The sequence below is a fragment of the Bombina bombina genome, chromosome 6 (genome assembly GCF_027579735.1).
Source record: "Bombina bombina isolate aBomBom1 chromosome 6, aBomBom1.pri, whole genome shotgun sequence".
Lineage (NCBI taxonomy): Eukaryota > Metazoa > Chordata > Amphibia > Anura > Bombinatoridae > Bombina > Bombina bombina.
In genome coordinates, this window is record NC_069504.1 from 794,521,979 (window position 1) to 794,545,712 (window position 23,734).

The 23,734-nt window shown below is 39.3% G+C and overlaps 1 protein-coding gene across 1 annotated transcript in view; it reads left to right on the plus strand.

The window, feature by feature from the left end:
- Window positions 1-23,734, plus strand: part of KCTD9 (potassium channel tetramerization domain containing 9) — a 76,597-nt gene that overhangs the window by 20,085 nt on the left and 32,778 nt on the right. The window contains exon 5 of the mRNA XM_053718113.1: window positions 5,086-5,144. Within this exon, the coding sequence (XP_053574088.1) occupies window positions 5,086-5,144 (59 nt within the window). The remainder of the gene's footprint in view (window positions 1-5,085; window positions 5,145-23,734) is intronic.

A 23,734-nucleotide genomic window follows, 5' to 3' on the forward strand; every position in this document is an offset into this window, starting at 1 on the left:
TTGCTGCTTTGCAAATCTGATCAACTGAAGCTTCATTCTTAAAGGGAGAGTCAAGTATAAATTAAACTTTCATTATTCAGATAGGAATTTTAATTGACTTTCCAATTTACTTTTATCATCACATTTGCTTTTTTCTCTTGGTATTCTTAGTTTAAACTAAACATAGGTAGGCTCATATGCTAATTTCTAAGCCTTTGAGGGCTGCCTCTTATCACATGCTTTTTAAATCTCTTTTCAACACAGAGACAGAAAGTACACGTGGGCTATATAGATAAAACTGTGTTCAGGCACAGAAAGTTATTTAAGATCTAGCACAATACAATGCTAAATTTAAAACAATAGATAATAAACAGTCACAGTCATGTGATCAGGGGGCTGGAAGAAGGTTCCTAGATACAAGGTAATCACAAAGGTAAAAAGTACATTAATATAACTGTGTTTGTTATGCAAAACTGGGGAATGAGTAATAAAGGGATTATATATCTTTTAAAACAATAACAATTCTATGGTTGACTGTTCCTTTAAAAGCCCACCCAAATGGAAGAGCGACAAATTGGTAATGCTTGTCTAGAAAAGAGAATCTCAGAAACCAATAGTGGTCTGGATGAATCGGAATATGAAGATGTGCATCCTGTAAGTCTGTCGTGGACATATAATGACCTTGCTGAACAAAAGGCAGAATAGTCTTTTTAGTCACCATTTTGAAAGTTGGCACTCTTACAAAACGATTCAAAATTTTCAGATCCAGAACTGGCCTGAATGAATGTTCTTTCTTTGGGACAATGAATAGATTTGAATAAAACCCCAGACCCTGTTCCGGAAACTGAACTGGTTTGATTACCCCTGAAAGCTCTATGTCTCAAACACACTTCAGAAAAGTCTGACCCTTACTGGATTTGCTGGAACATGAGAGAGAAAAAATCTTCTCACAGGAGGTCTTACTCTGAATCCTATTCGATACCCTTGAGAGACAATACTCTGAATCCAATGATTTTGGACAGAACCTGCCCAAATGTTTTTGAAATGTTTTAATCTGCCCCCCACCATCTGAGCTGGAATTAGGGTTGCACCTTCATGCAGACTTGGGGGCTAGCTTTGGTTTCTTAAAAGGCTTGGATTTATTCCAACTTGAATAAGGTTTCCAATTGGAACCAGATTCTTTGGGGGTAGGATTGGCTTTCTGTTCCTTATTCTGTCGAGAAGAACGAAAGCGAGTAGAAGCTTTAGATTTACCCTTAGATCTTTTATCCTGAGGTAAAACAACTCCCTTCACCCCAGTGACAGTTAAAATAATTGAATCCAACTGAGAACCAAATAAACTGTTACTATTTGAGCCACAAAGCTCTTCTAGCTAAAATAGCTAACAACATAGATTTAACATCAATTTTGATGATATCAAAAATAGCATCACAGATAAAATGATTATCATGTTGAAGGAAGCGAACAATGCTAGACAAATCAGGATCTGTTTCCTGTTGCGCTAAGCTTTCCAACCAAAAAGTTGATGCAGCTGCAACATCAGCCATAGAAATGGCAGGCCTGAGAAGATAGCCAAAATATAAATAAGTTTTCCTTAGATAAGATTCAAGTTTCCTATCTAAAGGGTCCTTAAAAGAAGTACTATCTTCCATAGGAATAGTAGTACGTTTGGCAAGAGTAGAAATAGCCCAATCAACTTTGGGGACTTTTTCCCCAAAACTCCAATCTAACTGCTGGCAAAGGATACAATTTTTTAAACCTAGAAGAAGGAATAAAAGAAGTACCAGGCCTATTCCATTCCTTTGAAATCATATCAGAAATAGCATCAGGAACTGGAAAAACCTCTGGAGTAACCACAGGAGGTTTATAAACAGAATTTAAACGTTTACTAGTTTTAGTATCAAGAGGACTAGTTTCCTCAATATCTAAAGTAATCAATACTTCTTTTAACAAGGAACAAATATACTCCATCTTAAAGAGATAAGTAGATTTTGTCAGTGTCATGTACATTAGATGTTGAGGGAACAACAGGCATTATACTAGTACTGATGGATACATTCTCTGCATGTAAAAGCTGATCATGACAACTGTTACATACTACAGCTGGAGATATAATCTCCGCTAATTTACAAGACACACTTATCTTTGGTAGAACTGTTATCAGGCAGCAGGGTTCCAACAGTGGTTTCTGAGACAGGATCAGATTTAGACATCTTGCAAATGTAAGAGAAAAAAACAACATATAAAGCAAAATTATCAATTTCCTTATATGGCAGTTTCAGGAATGGGAAAAAAATGCAAACAGCATACCCCTCTGATCATAGAAAAAGGCAAGAGGCATATAGGAAGTGGGGTTTAAATAATTAAATTATTTGGCGCAAAGTATGACGTGCAACGCAAAATGAAATTTTTTGGCGCTTAGAACATCCGGAAATGACGCAACTCGCGTCATGTCAGACGCAACCTTGTGCAAGGAAACCTGGCATCAACTAAGACGCCGGAAATGGCGAATTTGCGTCACCAAAAAATTATCGCGACAAGAATGACGCAATAAATATCGGCATTTTGCGGCCTCGCAAGCCTAATTTTGCCCAAGAGACTATACCCCAGGTAAGAAAAAATAACTTCCTAAATATGTTTGCCCAATTTTGAAACTGATAGTCTGCAAAAGGAAATATACATAAACCAGACTCATGGCAAATATAAGTACAATACATATATTTAGAACTTTATATTAATACATAAAGTGCCAAACCATAGCTGAGAGCGTCTTAAGTAATAAAAACATACTTCCCGAAAGACACCCATCCACATATAGCAGATAGCCAAACCAGTACTGAAACAGTTATTAGTAGAGGTAATGGAATATGAGAGTATATCGTCGATCTGAAAAGGGAGGTAGGAGATGCATCTCTACGACCGATAACAGAGAACCTATGAAAAGATTTCCCGTGAGGAAAACCATAGAATCAATAGGTGATACTCCCTTCACATCCCTCTGACAAGCACTGTACTCTGAGAGGAATCAGGCTTTAAAATGCTGAGAGGCTTGTTCTGAGTGGAACAGAGGAAAATCACAGAGGAAAATCAAGCACAAACTTACTTCACCACCTCCATAGGGAGGCAGAGTTTGTAAAACTGAATTGTGGGTGTGGTGAGGGGTGTATTTATAGGCATTTTGAGGTTCGGGAAACTTTGCCCCTCCTGGTAGGATTGTATATCCCATGTCACTAGCTCATGGACTCTTGCCAATTACATGAAAGAAATAGGTCTATGCTGGAATGGTACACACAAAAATGCAAATATCCTCCAGCTTTAAAGGGATACTGAACCCAAATGTTTTCATCCATAATTCAGATAGAGCATGCAATTTTAATCAACTTTCTAATTTACTCCTATTATCATTTTTTCTTCGTTCTCTTGCTATCTTTATTTGAAAAAGAAGGCATCTAAGCTTTTTTTTTTTTTTTGGTTCTGTACTCTGGACAGCACTTTTTTATTGGTGGATGAATGTATCCACCAATCAGCAAAGACAACCCAGGTTCTTGCATTTCAAATACAGATACCAAGAGAATGAAGAAAATTTGATAATTGGAGTAAATTAGAAAGTTGCTTAATCTGAATCATGAAAGAAAAAAATTGGGTTCAGTGTCCCTTTAAAGTATTTTTTTTTTTTTTTTTTTTTATATGGCTGATTGTTTGAGAACTGTTCTAAACAAATAATCTGAATAAAAGAATAATAAGATCTCAGTATGCAGATACAATAAGCAAAAGCAAATTCAGTATATGTTTTGAATTTTCATGTATTTTGGCACTGTGCACAGCTGCTTCAAAGCACATGGAATTAGGCATACATTTGCCAGTCAGTGGTTTGAGTACACAGTCACATAGTGTGTATATATACCTTCAGAGTGTTTAATAAATAGCATATTGGTTCAGTCAGTCGGTTAAAGGGACACCGAAACCAATTTTTTTTCTTTTGTGGTTCAGATAGAGCATGCAATTTTAAGTAACTTTCCAATTTACTCCTATTCATTTTCTTCGTTCTCTTGTTATCTTTATTTGAAAAAGAAGACATCTAAGCTAAGGAGCCAGTCAATTTTTGTTTTAGGACCCTGGACAGCACTTGTTTATTGGTGGGTGAATTTATCCACCGATCAGCAAGAACAACCCAGGTTGTTCACCAAAAATGGGCCGGCATCTAAACTTACATTCTTGCTTTTCAAATAAATATACCAAGAGAATGAAGAAAATGTGATAATAGGAGTAAATTAGAAAGTTGCTTAAAATTGCATGCTCTATCTAAATCGCAAAAGAAAAAATGTGGGTTCAGTATCCCTTTAAGCCAAGGAAATGTCAAACTTTCTGATGTAACAGAAATGCTTCAAATTGCTCAGGATGCTATAATGAACAGTCCGCTTGGCATGAACGGGAGATTAGACATGAGACCCACACTATTGATTGCCTACCTAACTGTCCTGTAGCTGGCCTGTAATCCATAGTGGTAAGTGCTTATACGGCACATTCACACCATCCAGCACACTGCTCCCTCGCGTGCCTGTAATGATGCCGAAGTGACGTCATTCCGGGTTCCTGTTTTTATTGCGCATCGGGTCACTCCTTCCTCCCTCACAGGGCTGTAACAGAGTAGGCGTGCTGCAGCAAGATGAGGCAAAAAGAGTAGGCAACTGGCCAAATGTATCGGTGCGGATATCGGAGCATTGAGCACGAGTACGCATGCAAATGCTCAGTATTGTCACCGATACTAGTATCTGTATCGGGGTATCCCTATTAACGGCATGTGCTACTTATCTTGAAAACCATATTGGTTTTCTTTTACTTCAACAAACAAGCCTAATACAATGTGTATTCCCACTTAGGTATCTGTTGCACTTTCTATTTATTTCAAATTGTAGTCTTTACTTAAATGTAATATATATATATATATATATATATATATATATATATTATTATTTTTTTTTTAAACTCAACTGCTGCTTTTTCATATACAGGGTAGAATTTCTTTACTACAATGTCCTTTAACCACTGAATTTCTTACTTGCTATTATCTATTGTTGACTCATTACCTATTCCATCTTGCTGTAGGAGCACACTTGTCAGTAAGGAGCCCGACAGTATGCTGTCCCACATGTTCAGTGACAGAGGTTTGTATTTCTATTTCATACTTTTTATTGTATAATTGGAAAATGCAAAAATACAAAAAAAAAAATGTCCATTTGCCATAAAATCACATCATGTTTTGTGGTAAACTGAAAATATTACAAGCATATGAGTGTGTGTCTAATAACTTACATTAAAGAGCCATAAAACCCAAAGGATTTAGAAAGATTATAACATTTTTAATAACTTTCCAATTTACTTCTATTATACAATTTGCTTCATTCTCTTGGTGTCTGTTGTTGAAGGAGCAGCAATGTACTTCTGGGAGTCATTTAAACACATTGAGTAAGCCAATGACAAGAGAGATATATGGACAGCCACCAACCAGCAGCTAGCCCCCAGTAGTGCATTGCTGCTTTTGAGCCTACATATGTATGCTTTTTAACAAAGGATACAACGAGAACAAAGCAAACTAGATCATAAAAGTATGATTTAAATGGAACATTTCTATAAAAATGCATGTTCTATCCGAAGCTTGAAAGAAAAAAGTGGGTCCCTTTAAAATAAAAAATAGAAGTCTATTTATATGCTGCATAAAAAAAATCAATCTTTTGCTTCTGGTAATATCTTTAGTTCTGTAATTACCTAAGCAAATTGGATACATAGGTAAGCTCAGGAACAGCAATGCACTATTGGAGGAGCTATATGCTGATTGGTGACTGCACATATAAGCCTTTTGTGATTGGTTCACCTGATGTGTTCAGCTAGCTCCCTGTAGTGCATTGCTACTCCTTCAACAAAGGATGTTAAGAGAATGAAACAAATTTGATAATGGAAGTAAATTGGAAAGCTTTTGATAATTGTATGCTCTGTCGGAATATCTATTTAAAAATACATAGAATATATTCTGCTATGTGTAGAACATTGGAATGTGAAATATGTACAGTAAATACATAGTTAAAACCTTTTAATATTACATAAATATGTTTTACATGTTTTTATCTACTTAATGGCAAAGTTCTTCAATGCACTTATATACAGTATATGTCTATATATGTGTTCATATGTATTTGTGTTTATATGTGTCTATATGTCTATAAATACATACAGTATCTCACAAAAGTGAGTACACCCCTCACATTTTTTTTTAAATATTTTATTATATATTTTCATGTGACGACACTGAAGAAATGACACTTTGCTACAATGTAAAGTAGTGAGTGTACAGCCTGTATAACAGTGTAAATTTGCTGTCCCCTCAAAATAACTCAACACACAGCCATTAATGTCTAAACCATTAGCAACAAAAGTGAGTACACCCCTAAGTGGAAATGTCCAAATTGGGCCCAATTAGCCATATTCCCTCCCCGGTGTCATGTGACTCGTTAGTGTTACAAGGTCTCAGGTGTGAATGGGGAGCAGGTGTGTTAAATTTGGTGTTATCGCTCTCACACTCTCATACTGGTCACTGGAAGTTCAACGTGGTACCTCATGGCAAAGAACTGTTGCTCTACATAAAGATGGCCTAGGCTATAAGAAAATTGCCAAGACCCTAAAACTGAGCTGCAGCACGGTGGGCAAGACCATACAGTGGTTTCACAGGACAGGTTCCACTCAGAACAAGCCTCGCCATGGTCGACCAAAGAAGTTGAGTGCACATGCTCAGCATCATATCCAGAGGTTGTCTTTGGGAAATAGACATATGAGTGCTGCCAGCATTGCTGCGGAGGTTGAAGGGGTGGGGGGTCAGCCTGTCAGTGCTCAGACCATACGCCGCACACTGCATCAAATTGGTCTGCATGGCTGTTGTCCCAGAAGGAAGCCTGTTCTAAAGATGATGCACAAGAAAGCCTGCAAACAGTTTGCTGAAGACAAGCAGACTAAGGACATGGATTACTGGAAACATGTCCTGTTGTCCGATGAGACCAAGATAAACTTATTTTGATCAGATGGTGTCAAGCATGTGGGGCGGCAAACAAGTGAGGAGTACAAAGACAAGTGTGTCTTGCCTACAGTCAAGCATGGTGGTGGGAGTGTCATGGTCTGGGCCTGCATGAGTGCTGCCGGCACTGGGGAACTACAGTTCATTGAGGGACCCATGAATGCCAACATGTACTGTGACATACTGAAGCAGAGCATGATCCCCCTCCCTTCGAAAACTGGGCCGCAGGGCAGTATTCCAACATAGCGACCCCAAACATACCTCCAAGACAACCACTGCCTTGCTAAAGAGGGTAAAGGTGATGGACTGGCCAAGCATGTCTGCAGACCTAAACCCTATTGAGCATCTGTGGGGCATTCTCAAACGGAAGGTGGGGGAGCACAAGGTCTCTAACATCCACCAGCTCCGTTATGTCGTCATGGAGGAGTGGAAGAGGACTCCAGTGGCAACCTGTGAAGCTCTGGTGAACTCAATGCCCAAGAAGGTTAAGGCAGTGCTGGAAAATAATGGCGGCCACACAAAATATTGACACTTTGGGCCCAATTTTGACATTTCCACTTAGGGGTGTACTCACTTTTGTTGTCAACATTTTAGACACTAATGGCTGTGTGTTGAGTTATTTTGAGGGGGCAGCTAATTTACACTGTTATACAGGCTGTACAGTCACTACTTTACATTGTAGCAAAGTGTCATTTCATCAGTGTTGTCACATTAAAAGATATAATAAAATATTTACAAAAATGTGAGGGGTGTACTCACTTTTGTGAGATACTGTATATGCACAAAATACATATGTACACATATATAGATATATATGTACGTACATACATATCTATCTTTAGACATGTATATGTATGTATCGCAATGTTAAAAACCCTTTGCCTGCCTTTTTTTCTAAATTCTGAGACCTCTTACCTTGAGCCCTTATAACTTTTTTGTGCAATATGTTTTGTGAAGAATTTTTATTAGACAGTGTTATTATGAGTGTAACTGTACTTTGTAATGTATTTTTGATGTGTTTTGTGCAACTTTTATGTTTCGCAAAACAGTTAACCAGAGCTCTGAAGTCGCGGTAATCATTCTATCGTAAATAGCAATTGTGCTTGATCGTGTTTACCTTCAACTCGTAAGCCCGATGAGCGCAAACCCTCGGGATACGCCCCTTATCGCTCAGTAATCTAGCCCTTAAAGGGAAATAAAAAACACAAATTCAGATAGTTCAGATAAAAACATAATTTATGCTTACCTGATAAATTCCTTTCTTCTGTAGTGTGATCAGTCCACGGGTCATCATTACTTGTGGGATATTAACTGCTCCCCTACAGGAAGTGAAAGAGGATTCACCCAGCAGAGTTGCTATATAGCTCCTCCCCTCTACGTCACCTCCAGTCATTCGACCAAGGACCAACGAGAAAGGAGAAGCCAAGGGTGTAGTGGTGACTGGAGTATAATTTAAAAAATATTTACCTGCCTTAAAAAAACAGGGCGGGCCGTGGACTGATCACACTACAGAAGAAAGGAATTTATCAGGTAAGCATAAATTATGTTTTCTTCTGTTAAGTGTGATCAGTCCACGGGTCATCATTACTTGTGGGATACCAATACCAAAGCAAAAGTACACGGATGACGGGAGGGATAGGCAGGCTCTTTATACAGAAGGAACCACTGCCTGAAGAACCTTTCTCCCAAAAATAGCCTCCGAGGAAGCAAAAGTGTCAAATTTGTAAAATTTGGAAAAAGTATGAAGCGAAGACCAAGTTGCAGCCTTGCAAATCTGTTCAACAGAGGCCTCATTCTTAAAGGCCCAAGTGGAAGCCACAGCTCTAGTGGAATGAGCTGTAATTCTTTCAGGAGGCTGCTGTCCAGCAGTCTCATAAGCTAAACGAATTATGCTACGAAGCCAAAAAGAGAGAGAGGTAGCAGAAGCTTTTTGACCTCTCCTCTGACCAGAGTAAACGACAAACAGGGAAGACGTTTGTCGAAAATCTTTAGTTGCCTGTAAATAAAATTTAAGGGCACAAACTACATCCAGATTGTGCAAAAGACGTTCCTTCCTCGAAGAAGGATTTGGGCACAAGGATGGAACAACAATCTCCTGATTGATATTCCTGTTAGTGACTACCTTAGGTAAGAACCCAGGTTTAGTACGCAGAACTACCTTATCCGAGTGAAAAATCAAATAAGGAGAATCACAATGTAAGGCTGATAACTCAGAGACTCTTCGAGCCGAGGAAATAGCCATTAAAAATAGAACTTTCCAAGATAACAACTTTATATCAATGGAATGAAGGGGTTCAAACGGAACACCCTGTAAAACGTTAAGAACAAGGTTTAAACTCCATGGTGGAGCCACAGCTTTAAACACAGGTTTAATCCTGGCCAAAGCCTGACAAAAAGCCTGAACGTCTGGAACTTCTGACAGACGCTTGTGTAACAGAATGGACAGAGCTGAGATCTGTCCCTTTAAGGAACTAGCGGATAACCCCTTTTCTAAACCTTCTTGTAGAAAAGACAATATCCTAGGAATCCTAACCTTACTCCAAGAGTAACCTTTGGATTCGCACCAATATAGGTATTTACGCCATATTTTATGGTAAATCTTTATGGTAACAGGCTTCCTAGCCTGTATTAAGGTATCAATAACTGACTCAGAAAAACCACGCTTTGATAAGATCAAGCGTTCAATTTCCAAGCAGTCCGCTTCAGAGAAGTTAGATTTTGATGTTTGAAAGGACCCTGAATCAGAAGGTCCTGTTTCAGAGGTAACGACCAAGGTGGACAGAATGACATGTCCACCAGATCTGCATACCAAGTCCTGCGTGGCCATGCAGGCGCTATTAGAATCACTGATGCTTTCTCCTGTTTGATTCTGGCAATCAATCGAGGAAGCATCGGGAAAGGTGGAAACACATAAGCCATCCTGAAGGTCCATGGTGCTGTCAAGGCATCTATCAGGACCGCTCCCGGATCCCTGGATCTGGACCCGTAGCGCGGAAGCTTGGCGTTCTGTCGAGACGCCATGAGATCTATCTCTGGTTTGCCCCAACGTCGAAGTATTTGGGCAAAGACCTCTGGATGAAGTTCCCACTCCCCCGGATGAAAAGTCTGACGACTTAAGAAATCCGCCTCCCAGTTCTCCACTCCCGGGATGTGGATTGCAGACAGGTGGCAAGAGTGAGACTCTGCCCAGGGAATTATTTTCGATACTTCCATCATTGCTAGGGAGCTTCTTGTCCCTCCCTGATGGTTGATATAAGCTACAGTCGTGATGTTGTCCGACTGGAACCTGATGAACCCCCGAGTTGTTAACTGGGGCCAAGCCAGAAGAGCATTGAGGACTGCTCTCAATTCCAGAATGTTTATTGGAAGAAAACTCTCCTCCTGATTCCATAGTCCCTGAGCCTTCAGAGAATTCCAGACAGCGCCCCAACCTAGTAGGCTGGCGTCTGTTGTTACAATTGACCAGTCTGGCCTGCTGAATGGCATTCCCCTGGACAGATGTGGCCGATAAAGCCACCATAGAAGAGAATTTCTGGTCTCTTGATTCAGATTTAGAGTGTTGAATGGAATGAAGGACACGGCATGCATTTTGAAGTTTTGTTAACCTGTCCTCTGTCAGGTAAATTTTCATTTCTACAGAATCTATCAGAGTCCCCAGGAAGGGAACTCTTGTGAGTGGAAAGAGAGAACTTTTCTCTTCGTTCACTTTCCATCCATGCAACCTTAGAAATGCCAGTACTATCTCTGTATGAGATTTGGCAGTTTGAAAGCTTGAAGCTTGTATCAGTATGTCGTCTAAGTACGGAGCTACTGAAATTCCTCGCGGTCTTAGTACCGCCAGAAGAGTGCCCAGAACCTTTGTGAAGATTCTTGGAGCCGTAGCCAGTCCGAATGAAAGAGCTACAAACTGGTAATGCCTGTCTAAAAAGGCAAACCTTAGATACCGGTAATGACTTCTGTGAATCGGTATGTGAAGGTAAGCATCCTTTAAATCCACTGTGGTCATGTACTGACCCTCTTGGATCATGGGCAAAAATTGTTCGAATAGTTTCCATCTTGAACGATGGAACTCTTAGGAATTTGTTTAGGATCTTTAAATCCAAGATTGGCCTGAAGGTTCCCTCTTTTTTGGGAACTACAAACAGATTTGAGTAAAACCCTTGTCCTTGTTCCAACCGCGGAACTGGATGGATCACTCCCATTAATAAAAGATCTTGTACGCAGCGTAGAAACGCTTCCTTCTTTGTTAGGTTTGTTGACAACCTTGACAGATGAAATCTCCCTCTTGGGGGAGAGGATTTGAAGTCCAGAAGGTATCCCTGAGATATGATCTCTAACGCCCAGGGATCCTGAACATCTCTTGCCCAAGCCTGGGCGAAGAGGGAAAGTCTGCCCCCCACTAGATCCGGTCCCGGATCGGGGGCCCTCAATTCATGCTGTCTTAGGGGCAGCAGCAGGTTTTCTGGCCTGTTTGCCCCTGTTCCAGGACTGGTTAGGTTTCCAGCCTTGTCTGTAGCGAGCAACAGCTCCTTCCTGTTTTGGTGCAGAGGAAGTTGATGCTGCTCCTGCTTTGAAATTACGAAAGGAACGAAAATTGGACTGTCTAGCCTTGGCTTTGGCCTTGTCCTGAGGCAGGGCATGACCTTTACCTCCTGTAATGTCAGCAATAATCTCTTTCAAGCCGGGCCCGAATAAGGTCTGCCCTTTGAAAGGAATATTAAGCAATTTAGATTTAGACGTAACATCAGCTGACCAGGATTTCAGCCACAGAGCTCTGCGTGTCTGAATGGCGAATCCTGAATTTTTAGCCGCAAGTTTAGTTAAATGTACTACGGCATCTGAAATAAATGAATTAGCTAACTTAAGGAATTTAAGTTTGTGTGTGATGTCATCTAGTGTGGATGATTGAAGTGTCTCTTCCAGAGACTCAAACCAAAATGCTGCTGCAGCCGTGACAGGCGCAATACATGCAAGAGGTTGCAATATAAATCCTTGTTGAACAAACATTTTCTTAAGGTAACCCTCTAATTTTTTATCCATTGGATCTGAAAAAGCACAGCTATCCTCCACTGGGATAGTGGTACGCTTAGCTAAAGTAGAAACTGCTCCTTCCACCTTAGGGACCATTTGCCATAAATCCCGTGTGGCGGCGTCTATTGGAAACATTTTTCTAAATATAGGAGGGGGTGAGAAAGGCACACCGGGTCTATCCCACTCCTTAGTAACAATGTCAGTAAGTCTCTTAGGTATAGGAAAAACGTCAGTACTCGTCGGTACCGCAAAATATTTATCCAACCTACACATTTTTTCTGGGATTGCAACTGTGTTACAATCATTCAGAGCCGCTAATACCTCCCCTAGTAACACACGGAGGTTCTCAAGCTTAAATTTAAAATTTGAAATGTCTGAGTCCAGTTTATTTGGATCAGAACCGTCACCCACAGAATGAAGCTCTCCGTCTTCACGTTCTGCAAACTGTGACACAGTATCAGACATGGCCCTTGCATTATCGGCGCACTCTGTTCTCACCCCAGAGTGATCACGTTTACCTCTTAGTTCTGGTAGTTTAGCCAAAACTTCAGTCATAACAGTAGCCATATCTTGTAATGTGATTTGTAATGGCCGCCCAGATGTACTCGGCGCTACAATATCACGCACCTCCTGAGCGGGAGATGCAGGTACTGACACGTGAGGCGAGTTAGCCGGCATAACTCTCCCCTCGTTGTTTGGTGAAATATGTTCAATTTGTACAGATTGACTGTTTTTTAAAGTAGCATCAATACATTTAGTACATAAATTTCTATTGGGCTCCACTTTGGCATTAACACATATAGCACAGAGATATTCCTCTGAATCAGACATGTTTAACACACTAGCAAATAAACAGCAACTTGGAAATACTTTACAAAGTAATTTACAAATAATATGAAAACGAACTGTGCCTTTAAGAAGCACAGAAAAATATTATAACAGTTAAAATAATTAAGTTATAGCATCAATCTTTGTCAGAATATACAGTTTTAGCAAAGGATTGTTCCCCTCAGCAAATGATAACTAACCCAGGCAGCAGAAAAAAATACACAAATAAACTTTTTTTTTTTTTTTTTATCACAGTCAATACAATCAGCACAGCTGTGCTGTAATGATTACTTCCCTCAAAAAAGGCTTTGGAGATCCCTGAACTCTGTAGAGATGAACCGGATCATGCAGGAAGAAAATGAATCTCTGACTGAGTTTTTTCTGATGCATAGTGAAAGCACCAAAATGGCCCCTCCCCCACACACATAACAGTGAGAGGGATCAGTGAACTGCTCTAATTTAAATCAAAACTATTGCCAAGTGGAAAAATAGTGCCCAAAACATTTTTTCACCCAGTACCTCAGAGAAAAAAACGTTTTTACATGCCAGCAAAAAAACGTTTTACCTCAATAATTAATTGTCATTTAAAACCTATTGCAAGTCCCTGCAAATTAGGTTAAGTCTATGTATACAGTCTAAAAACCAGAGAAGTATAAAATATACATACATGACAGCCTGATATCAGCTACATCTACTGCATTCAAGGCTGGGTTTACATTATAACGGTATGGCAGGATTTTCTCATCAATTCCATGTCAGAAAATAATAAACTGCTACATACCTCTTTGCAGATTAATCTGCCTGCTGTCCCCTGATCTGAAGTTTGCCTCTCCTCAGATGGCCGAGAAACAGCAATATGATCTTAACTACTCCGGCTAAAATCATAGAAAAAAACTCAGGTAGATTCTTCTTCAAATTCTACCAGAGAAGGAATAACACACTCCGGTGCTATTATAAAACAACAAACTTTTGATTGAAGATATAAAAACTAAATATATCACCATAGTCCTCTCACACATCCTATCTAGTCGTTGGGTGCAAGAGAATGACTGGAGGTGACGTAGAGGGGAGGAGCTATATAGCAACTCTGCTGGGTGAATCCTCTTGCACTTCCTGTAGGGGAGCAGTTAATATCCCACAAGTAATGATGACCCGTGGACTGATCACACTTAACAGAAGAAAAATACATTTTTAAACAACTTTACAATGTATTTTACTATCAAAATGTCTTTGTTTTCTTGTTATCCTTTGTTGAAAAGCAGAAAGGTAAGTTCAGGAGTGTGCACATCTTTGCGGCTCTATATGGCAATAGTTTTGCATTAGCTAATTTAATTAATCAGTTACTTCTAATAGGAGTTGTTCCAAAAGACTGGAAAATTGCCAATGTATTCCCTCTTCATAAAAAGGGTAGTAGGGAAGATTCTGCTAACTATAGGCCAGTCAGTTTGACCTCAATTGCAGGTAAATTAATGGAAACTCTTTTAAAGGAAAGACTTGTATCTTTCCTTCAAACAAACAACTTAGAAGACAAATAACAGCATGGTTTCACTGCTGGAAGATCATGTCAGACTAATCTAATTGATTTCTTTGACCATGTAACTAAAATAATAGACCAGGGTGGAGCCGTAGATGTTGCATATCTAGACTTTAGCAAAGCATTTGACACCTTCCCACACAGCAAACTTATTTACAAAATGTATTGCCTTGGAATAGATGATAAGATTGTTAAGTGGGTAGAATTCTGGCTAAAAGATAGACAACAGAGGGTTTCAATTAATGAAGTACATTCAAATGAGGCATCCGTTACTAGTGGTGTTCCCCAAGGGTCAGTTCTTGGGCCTGTTTTGTTTAAACATGTTCATAAGTGTTATTGGAAGTGGGCTTAAGGGTAAGGTTTTCTAATGATACAAACATTTGTAACAGGGTAGATGTTCCAGGAGGGGTTGATCAAATGAACTGTGATATTAAAAAACTAGAGGACTGGTCAAATAAATGGGATCTGAAATGTATTATTACCAAGAGCAAAATTATGCCTATAGGATCCAAAAACCCAAAGGCCAGTTATAGTCTCAATTGTACATTACTGACTGTAACTAAAGAAGAAAGGGACTTGGGAATTATTATTTTAGATGATTTATAATTTGGTACACAATGCAGCAGTGCAGCCAGTAAGGCCAGTCAAATATTTGGTTGCATTGGGAGAGGTATTAGTAACAGAAATAGCAAGGTTATTATGCCACTTTACAGATCATTAGTTAGGCCAAATCTGGAATACTGTGTACAGTTCTGGAGACCATATCTTCAGAAAGATATAAATAAACTAGAAGCTGTCCAAAGGAGGGCTAGTAAAATGGTACATGGTCTAAAATATAAAACGTACAAAGAAAGACTCTATGATCTAAATAATTATAGTTTAGAGGATAGAAGGGAAAGAGGTGACATTATAGAAACCATCAAATATATGAAGGGACTTAATAAAGTAGAAGCTGAAAGCATTTTCCACAAAAAAATAAATGCCAAAACAAGGGGTCACAATCTAAAGTTAAAGGGTAGCAGATTCAGGAGAAATGTGAGGAAGCATTTTTTTACAGAAAGGGTGGTGGATTAATGCAATAAACTTTCATTTTAGGTGGTAAACACAATGACTGTAAAGGAATTAAAAAATGCCTGGGACATGCATAAGGCTATCCTAAGGAAAAAGTAACATGTAATATGGGTAGACATGATGGGCCTTTTTGGTTCTTATCTACCGTCAGATTCTATGTTTCAATTGCCTGTCGTGTAGTGCTCCAGAAATGTGCTCGTTACCTATCTAGGCATCTCTTCAACAAAGAATAACTTAAAAATTAAGCAAATATGATAATAGAAGTAAATTTGAAACTTTATTTTTAATTTTTTTTATTATATTCTCTATTTGAATCATAAAAGAAATATTTTGGGTTTCATGTCCCTTTAACTATTTTGTAAGTCTTGTGAAAATGCAAAGTCAACTAAATAGACCCCTAACTCTTTTTTGAGCGATTATGCCACTCCACCATGCTTTTCAACAAAAGATACCAAGAGGACAAAGAAAAATTGATCATAGAAGTTAATTAGAAAGTTGTTTTAAATTGCATGCTCTATCTGAATCTTGAAAGAAAAAAATTGGGTTTCATATCCCTTTAAACATATTTTCCCAGGTGGAATTAATACATTTTGGAGAGGCTGTGGGGGGATTGGAACTATGTACCGCATCTGGTGGTCCTGCCCAGTGAAAATATTTCTGGGTGGAACAAACTGAGCACGTTACCCTAGACGCAAAGACTTTTCTCCTTAATATCCCTCCGAAATTAAAATGAAAAGTACGGTTAAAATTGTTCCAACTCATGATTAATAGTGCCAGACAATTGATACCTAGATTTCGGGAAGCAAGTACAGGTACTGTCCATCTAAAATTGGGAGAACCAAGTTACCCTCGACCTCTCCCTGGAAAGTTATTGATGCCTCTGCTCAGATAAATTAGATATCTACAAATCAGTTAAGGCATTATGGACCCCTTCTTGAAAGGTTCTTCGTTGTACTATTAACAGAAGATTAATATTGATTTTATCTTTTTTAGAAGAGGTGGTTAGTTTGTCTTTTCCTTTGGTATTTATTAATAAAATGAATGTGGAGATCCGTTTAGGCACATAACCCTTTTGTGACTCTTTTTGATAGGTCTGACTGAGTAAATTGCCAATACAGTTTTTTATAACTGATGTTATTTCACATTTTATAGTGTTTACAGTCATATAATATAATAAATAACCAGGGTAAATTTGATTTAAATAACAAGTCAGTAAGGCCGATTTAAAGTGATTGTGAACTTTAACAAATTAAAGTCCTATATCAAATAATACTCCTTAAAACAGGGGCACTTTAATTCATTAAAGGGATACTAAACCCAAACATTTTCTTTCATTATTCAGATAGAGCATGCAATTTTAAGCAGCTTTCTAATTTACTACAATTATCAATTTTTCTTCGTTCTCTTGCTATGTTTATTTAAAAAGCAGGAATGTGATGCATAGGAGACGGCCTATTTTTGGTTAAGACCCTGGGTTATGTTTGCTTATTGGGTGGGTAAATGTAAGCCTACAATAAACGAGCGCTATCCATGGTGCTGAACCTAAAATGGGCTGGCTGCTAAGATTTACATTTCTGCTTTCAAAATAAAGATAGCAAGAGAATGAAGAAAAATTGATAATAGGAATAAATTAGAAAGTTGCTTAAAATTTCATGCTCTATCTGAATCATGCAACAAAAAAATTGGGTTCAGTGTCCCTTTAAATATTACAATTGTGCTTATTTTTTAAATACTTACCTTTGCGTTATGGTAAACATAACGCCAATCCTCTGCCTGCATCTTCTGCTTTCTTTAGCAGATCGATGACGAATCTGGCTTCCTCCAATCGTTGTGTGCCCCCTTAGTTTTGTTTAACTAAAGAAAAATAGCCATTACTTTTAATTAAGAGTTTAAATAGTTTTATTTAACTAAAAAAGTAACATTATATTTCATTTTAATGCTTGCCCCTCCCTCCTCACACTTAGGTCCTTGTGCAGATATATTTCACTCCACACAATCTTCTATTCGGTTAATTTCTTGAAACTTAGTATGGGTTAATTCTATGAATATAGATTTGAAGGGGAGCAGTGGCATTAACCCCTTAGTGACCAGACCACTTTTCCATTTATTGACCGTTTGGGACCAGGGCTATTTTTACATTTCTGCGGTGTTTGTGTTTAACTGTAATTTTCCTCTTATTTATTTACTGTACCCACACATATTATATACCGTTTTTCTCGCAATTAAATTGACTTTCTAAAGATACCATTATTTTCATATCTTATATCTTTCATATCTTTTAATTTACTATAACAAAATATATAAAATATGATTAAAGAAATGGAAAAAACACACTTTAACCCCCAAAATCTGTTACACATATACAACCACCAAAAAATACCCATGCTAAATAGTTTCTAAAATTTGTCCTGAGTTTAGAAATACCCAATGTTTACATGTTCTTTGCTTTTTTTGCAAGTTATAGGGCAATAAATACAAGTAACACTTTGCTATTTCCAAACCACTTGTTTTCAAAATTAGCGCTAGTTACATTGGGACACTGATATCTTTCAGGAATCCCTGAATATCCATTGACATGATTTTCTTTTTAGTGGACAACCCAAAGTATTGATCTAGGCCCATTTTGGTATATTTCATGCCACCATTTCATTGCCAAATGCGATCAAATAAAAAAAAATCGTTCATTTTTTCACAAACTTTAGGTTTCTCACTGAAATTATTTGCAAACCGCTTGTGCAATTATGGCACAAATAGTTGTAAATGCTTCTCTGGGATCCCCTTTGTTCAGAAATAGCAGACCTATATGGCTTTGGCATTGCTTTTTGGTAATTAGAAGGCCGCTAAATGCCGCTAACCTTTTCACAATTTTAGGTTTCTCACTGAAATGTTTTCCAAACAGTTAGTGCAATTATGGCACAAATGGTTGTAAATACTTCTCTGGGATCCCCTTGTTCAGAAATAGCAGACATATATGGCTTTGGCGTTGCTTTTTGGTAATTAGAAGGCTGCTAAATAACTGCGTACCACACTTGTATTATGCCCAGCAGTGAAGGGGTTAATTAGGGAGCATGTAGGGTTGATTTTAGCTTTAGTGTAGTGCAGTAGACAACCCAAAGTATTGATCTAGGCCAATTTTGGTATATTTCATGCCACCATTTCACCGCCAAATGCGATCAAATAAATAAAATCGCTAACCTCCCCCCTCTACCTACTTGCCGCCATCTTGGGTACTGGCAGGTGTTTGCCCCAAAAATGTGGTGGTGTTTTTTGTTTTTGTTAATTTTTATATTTAAAATAAAGTTTTTCTGTAGTGTAGCTGCCCCCCCCCCCTCAATATCCTACCCACCCTCCCCCCCCCAGGTCCCTTGGCGAATATTTAATACTCCCCCCTCCCTCTCTGCATCAGTGGTTTAAAAAGGGTATTGCAATGATGCCTCAATATCGAGGCATCCTTACAATACCCTTGAAGCAGCTGGAAGCGATCACGATCACTTACAGCACTTCAAACCCCAGAGGACAAGACAGGCACGTCCTTGGTCGTTAAGGGTAGTTTTCTGGAGGACGTACCTGGCACGTCCTCAGTCGTTAAGGGGTTAAAGGGACAGTATAGTCTAAATTAAACTTTCATGATTCAGAAAGAACATGGGATTTTTACCAACTTTCCAATTTGCTTCTCATACCTAATTTGCTTCGTTCTCATTGTTGAAAAGCATACATAGGTAGATTCAGAAGCAATGCACTACAGTGAGCTAGCTGCATGTCACTGTCTCACATAATGTGTTCAGCTAGGCCCCAGTAGAGCATTCAGCAAAGGATAACAAGAGAATGAAGCACATTTGATAATCGTAAATCTGAAAATTGTATGTTCTATATGAAACACAAAAGTTTTCTTTCTTTCATCATTATATCCCTTAAACAGAGAGTTTACTCAAAAAAATTCTCCCCTTTAATTTGTTCCCAATGATCCACTTTACCTGCTGGAGTGTTTTAAATTGTTTACAAGTATTTCCATTACCCTTATTTCTTCTATAAGATACGACGAGTCCACTGATTCATCCTTTACTTGTGTGATATTATCCTCCTGCTAACAGGAAGTGGCAAAGAGCACCACAGCAGAGCTGTCTATATAGCTCCTCCCTTAACTCCACCCCCAGTCATTCTCTTTGCCTACTCTAAGTAATAGGAAGGGTAAAGTGAAAGAGCTGATAAAATGTTAGTTTTTATTTTCTTCAAGCAAGACTTTTTTTATTTTAAATGGTACCGGTGAGTGCTATTTCTTCCCAGGCAGCAGATGGATGAAGATTTCTGCCTGGAAACTGATGATCTTAGCAGTTGTTACTAAGATCCAGAGTAGTTCCCACAGAATGACTGAGGAGTACTTAAAGGGACATGCCACCCACATTTTTTCTTTTATGATTTAGAAAGAGAATGCAATTTTAAACATCTTTCTAATTTACTTATATTATCTAATTTGTTTTATTCTCTTGATATTCTTTGATGAAAAGCATATCTAGATATGCTCACTAGCTGCTGATTGGTTGCTGCACATAGAAGCATTGTGTGATTGGCTCACCATGTGCATTGCTTTTTCTTCAACTAAGGATATTTAAAAAATGAAGCAAAATAAATAATGGAAGTAAATTGTAATGTTGTTTAATTTTCTATTCTCTATCTGAATCATGAAAGAAAGATTTTGGGTTTAGTGGCCCTTTAAGAAGCTTCAGTGTGAGGAACGTTTTTTCATGCTACAAGCATTGAGGTATGTTCAGTCATTTTTTTCTGGAGAGACTCTGTTATTTCAGAATTGGCTGACAGTATCCCCATGAGGGAAGGTTAAGCAGTAATCCTAATGTATAAGAGGGGTATTACTGGACCTGTATGTTGGGCTGTAAAATGGTTGACACTGATGACATGATGTTTGTGGGCAAACGATATATGTTGGGAGTTAATATAATGTTTTTTTGTGGCCAACGTTTTCAATTTATTTAACATTGAAGTGTACACATGGCTTCATTTAGATGGGTATATGAACCCACATGGCTAGGTTTTAGACCGCTCTGGTGCGGTTATTGTTAAGGCTGTGAGACATTGCGTTAGATGGGCAGAGCCTATTTTCACGCCTCAGTTGCGCAGTTCTATTTCCCAGGCAAGCAGCAAGCTCCAACTCCAGTGGGCCTTTCAGGAAGGTTTGGGCCTAATCGAGGGGTTAATCCGATTTAGCAGACCCCTGAGGGCAGGTGGGCGCCACAGCAGGGCTGTGGCGAGGTGCAGGGGGTGTTTTTGTGTAACTATAAAGTTTTTGGTAATAACGTTTTTGGTTCTTAAGGGTAAAGTATTCCTTTTCTTGTGGGGCAATCTTAGCTGACAAGTTGAGATACATTTATCAGAAAATTGAGATAATTTTATCGTTTTAAAGCAGTTTTGGAAAAATTGTATGCTTTTTTTTTCTCTTAAAGGCGCAGTACCGTTTTTTCAGATTGATATTTTTTTTCACAAAATAAAGTGTTTTCAAGCCTGTTTGTGGTCATTACTAGCCTGTGTTAACATGTCTGACATTGAGGAAAGCCAATGTTCTATGTGTTTAGAAGCCATTGTGGAACCCCCACTTAAAATGTGTCCCTCATGTACTGAAAGGGCCTTACATTGCAAAGAACATATTTTAGCGGATAAAAGTATGTCTCAGGATGATTCTCAGTCAGAAGAGAATCAGGTTATGCCATCTACTTCTCCCCAAGTGTCACAACCTTTAATGTCGGCCCAAGCGACGCCAAGTACTTCTACTGCGTCAAATTCTTTCACCCTGCAAGATATGGCTGCAGTTATGTCTACTACCCTTACAGAGGTATTATCTAAACTGCCTGGTTTACAGGGTAAGCGCAGTAGGTCCGGTATTAGAGTAAATGCTGAGCCCTCTGATGCTTTATTGGCCATCTCCGATGTACCCTCACAGTGTTCTGATTTGGGGGTGGGGGAATTGCTGTCTGAGGGAGAGCTTTCTGATTCAGGAAAGATGTTCCCTCAAACACTCAGATGTGACAGCCTTTAAGTTTAAGCTTGAACACCTCCGCTTGTTACTCAGGGAGGTCTTGGCGACTCTGGATGATTGTGACCCTATTGTCATCCCGCCAGAGAAACTGTGTAAAATGGACAAATATCTAGAGGTCCCTACTTACACTAATGTTTTTTCCAGTCCCTAGGACATTGTTACTAAGGAATGGGATAGACCAGGCATTCCGTTCTCTCCCCCTCCTACTTTTAAGAAAATGTTTCCCATATCTGACACCATTCGGGATTCGTGGCAGATGGTTCCTAAGGTGGAGGGAGCTATTTCTACCCTGGCTATACCTATCGAGGACAGTTGTGCTTTCAAAGATCCTATGGATAAAAAATTAGAAGGGCTTCTAAAGAAGTTGTTTATTCATCAGGGTTTTCTTCTGCAACCTATAGCGTGCATTGTTCCAGTAACTACTGCAGCAGCTATTTGGTTTGAGGCTCTGGAGGAGTCTCTTAAGGTTGAGAACCCATTAGAGGATATTTTGGATAGAATTAAGGCTCTCAAGCTAGCAAATTCTTTTATTACAGATGTCGCTTTCCAAATGGCTAAATTGGCGGCTAAGAATGCAGGCTTTGCCATTTTAGCGCATAGAGCGTTATGGCTTAAGTCATTGTCTGCTGATGTGTCATCTAAATCAAAGCTTTTAGCTATTCCCTTTAAGGGTAAAACCCTATTCGGGCCTGAACTAAAGGAGATCATTTCTGACATTACTGGAGGTAAAGGTCATGCCGTTCTTTAGGACAAGACTGTTAAAATGAGGACCAAACAGAATCATTTTCGTTCCTTTCGAAACTTTAAAGGTGGTCCCTCTACTTCCTCATCCGCCTCCAAGCAGGAGAGGAACTTTGCTCAATCCAAGTCAGTCTGGAGACCTAACCAGACCTGGAATAAAGGTAAACAGGCCAAGAAGCCCGCTGCTGCTACAGAGACAGCATGAAGGGGCAGCCCCCGATCCGGGACCGGATCTAGTAGGGGGCAGACTTTCTCTCTTCGCTCAGGCTTGGGCAAGAGACTTCAGGATTCCTGGGCATTAGAAATTGTGACACAGGGGTATTGTCTAGAATTCAAAGATTCTCTCCCAAGGGGGAGATTTCATCTTTCACGTTTGTCTGTAAACCAGACAAAAAGTGAGGCGTTCTTACGCTGCGTAGAAGACCTATATACCATGGGTGTAATCTGCCCAGTTCCAAAAGTAGAACAAAAAGAGGGAACCTTCAGACCGATTTTAGATCTCAAAACTCTAAACAAATTTCTCAGAGTCCCATCGTTCAAGATGGAGACTATACGAGCAATTTTACCAATGATCCAGGAGGGTCAATATATGACCACCGTGGATTTGAAGGATGCGTATCTTCACATTCTTATCCACAAAGATCATTACCAGTTCCTCAGGTTCGCCTTCCTGGACAAACATTACCAGTTTGTGGCCCTTCCTTTCAGGTTAGCCACAGCTCCCAGAATTTTCACAAAGGTGCTAGGGTCCCTTCTGGCGGTTCTAAGGCCGCAGGGCATAGCAGTGGCGCCCTATCTGGACAATATTTTGATTCAGGCGTATATTTTGATTCAGGCGTCAACTTACCATCCAGCCAAATCTCACACGGACATCATGTTGGCTTTTCTAAGAACTCACGGTCGGAAGGTGAACATAAAAAAGCGTTCACTTGTTCCTCTGACAAGGGTTCCATTCCTAGGAATACTGATAGACTCGGTAGTCATGAAGATTTTTCTGACGGAGGTCAGAAAATCAAAGATCTTAACCACTTGCCGAGCACTTCATTCCATTCCTCGGCCATCAGTGGCTCAGTGTATGGAGGTAATTGGACTTATGGTTGCGGCAATGGACATAGTTCTGTTTGCTCGCTTACATCTCAGACCACTGCAGCTGTGCATGCTCAGACAGTGGAATGGGGATTATGCGGATTTATCTCCACAGATAAATCTTGATCTAGAGACCAGAGACTCTCTTCTCTGGTGGTTGTCACAGGATCATCTGTCCCAGGGAATGTGCTTCCGTAGGCCAGCATGGGTCATAGTGACAACGGACGCCAGGCTCTTGGAATTCCCTGAAGGCTCAGGGTGTGTGGACTCAGGAGGAGTCCTTACTACCAATAAATATTCTGGAACTGAGAGCTATATTCAACGGGCTACAAGTGTGTCCTCAGCTACCTTCGGC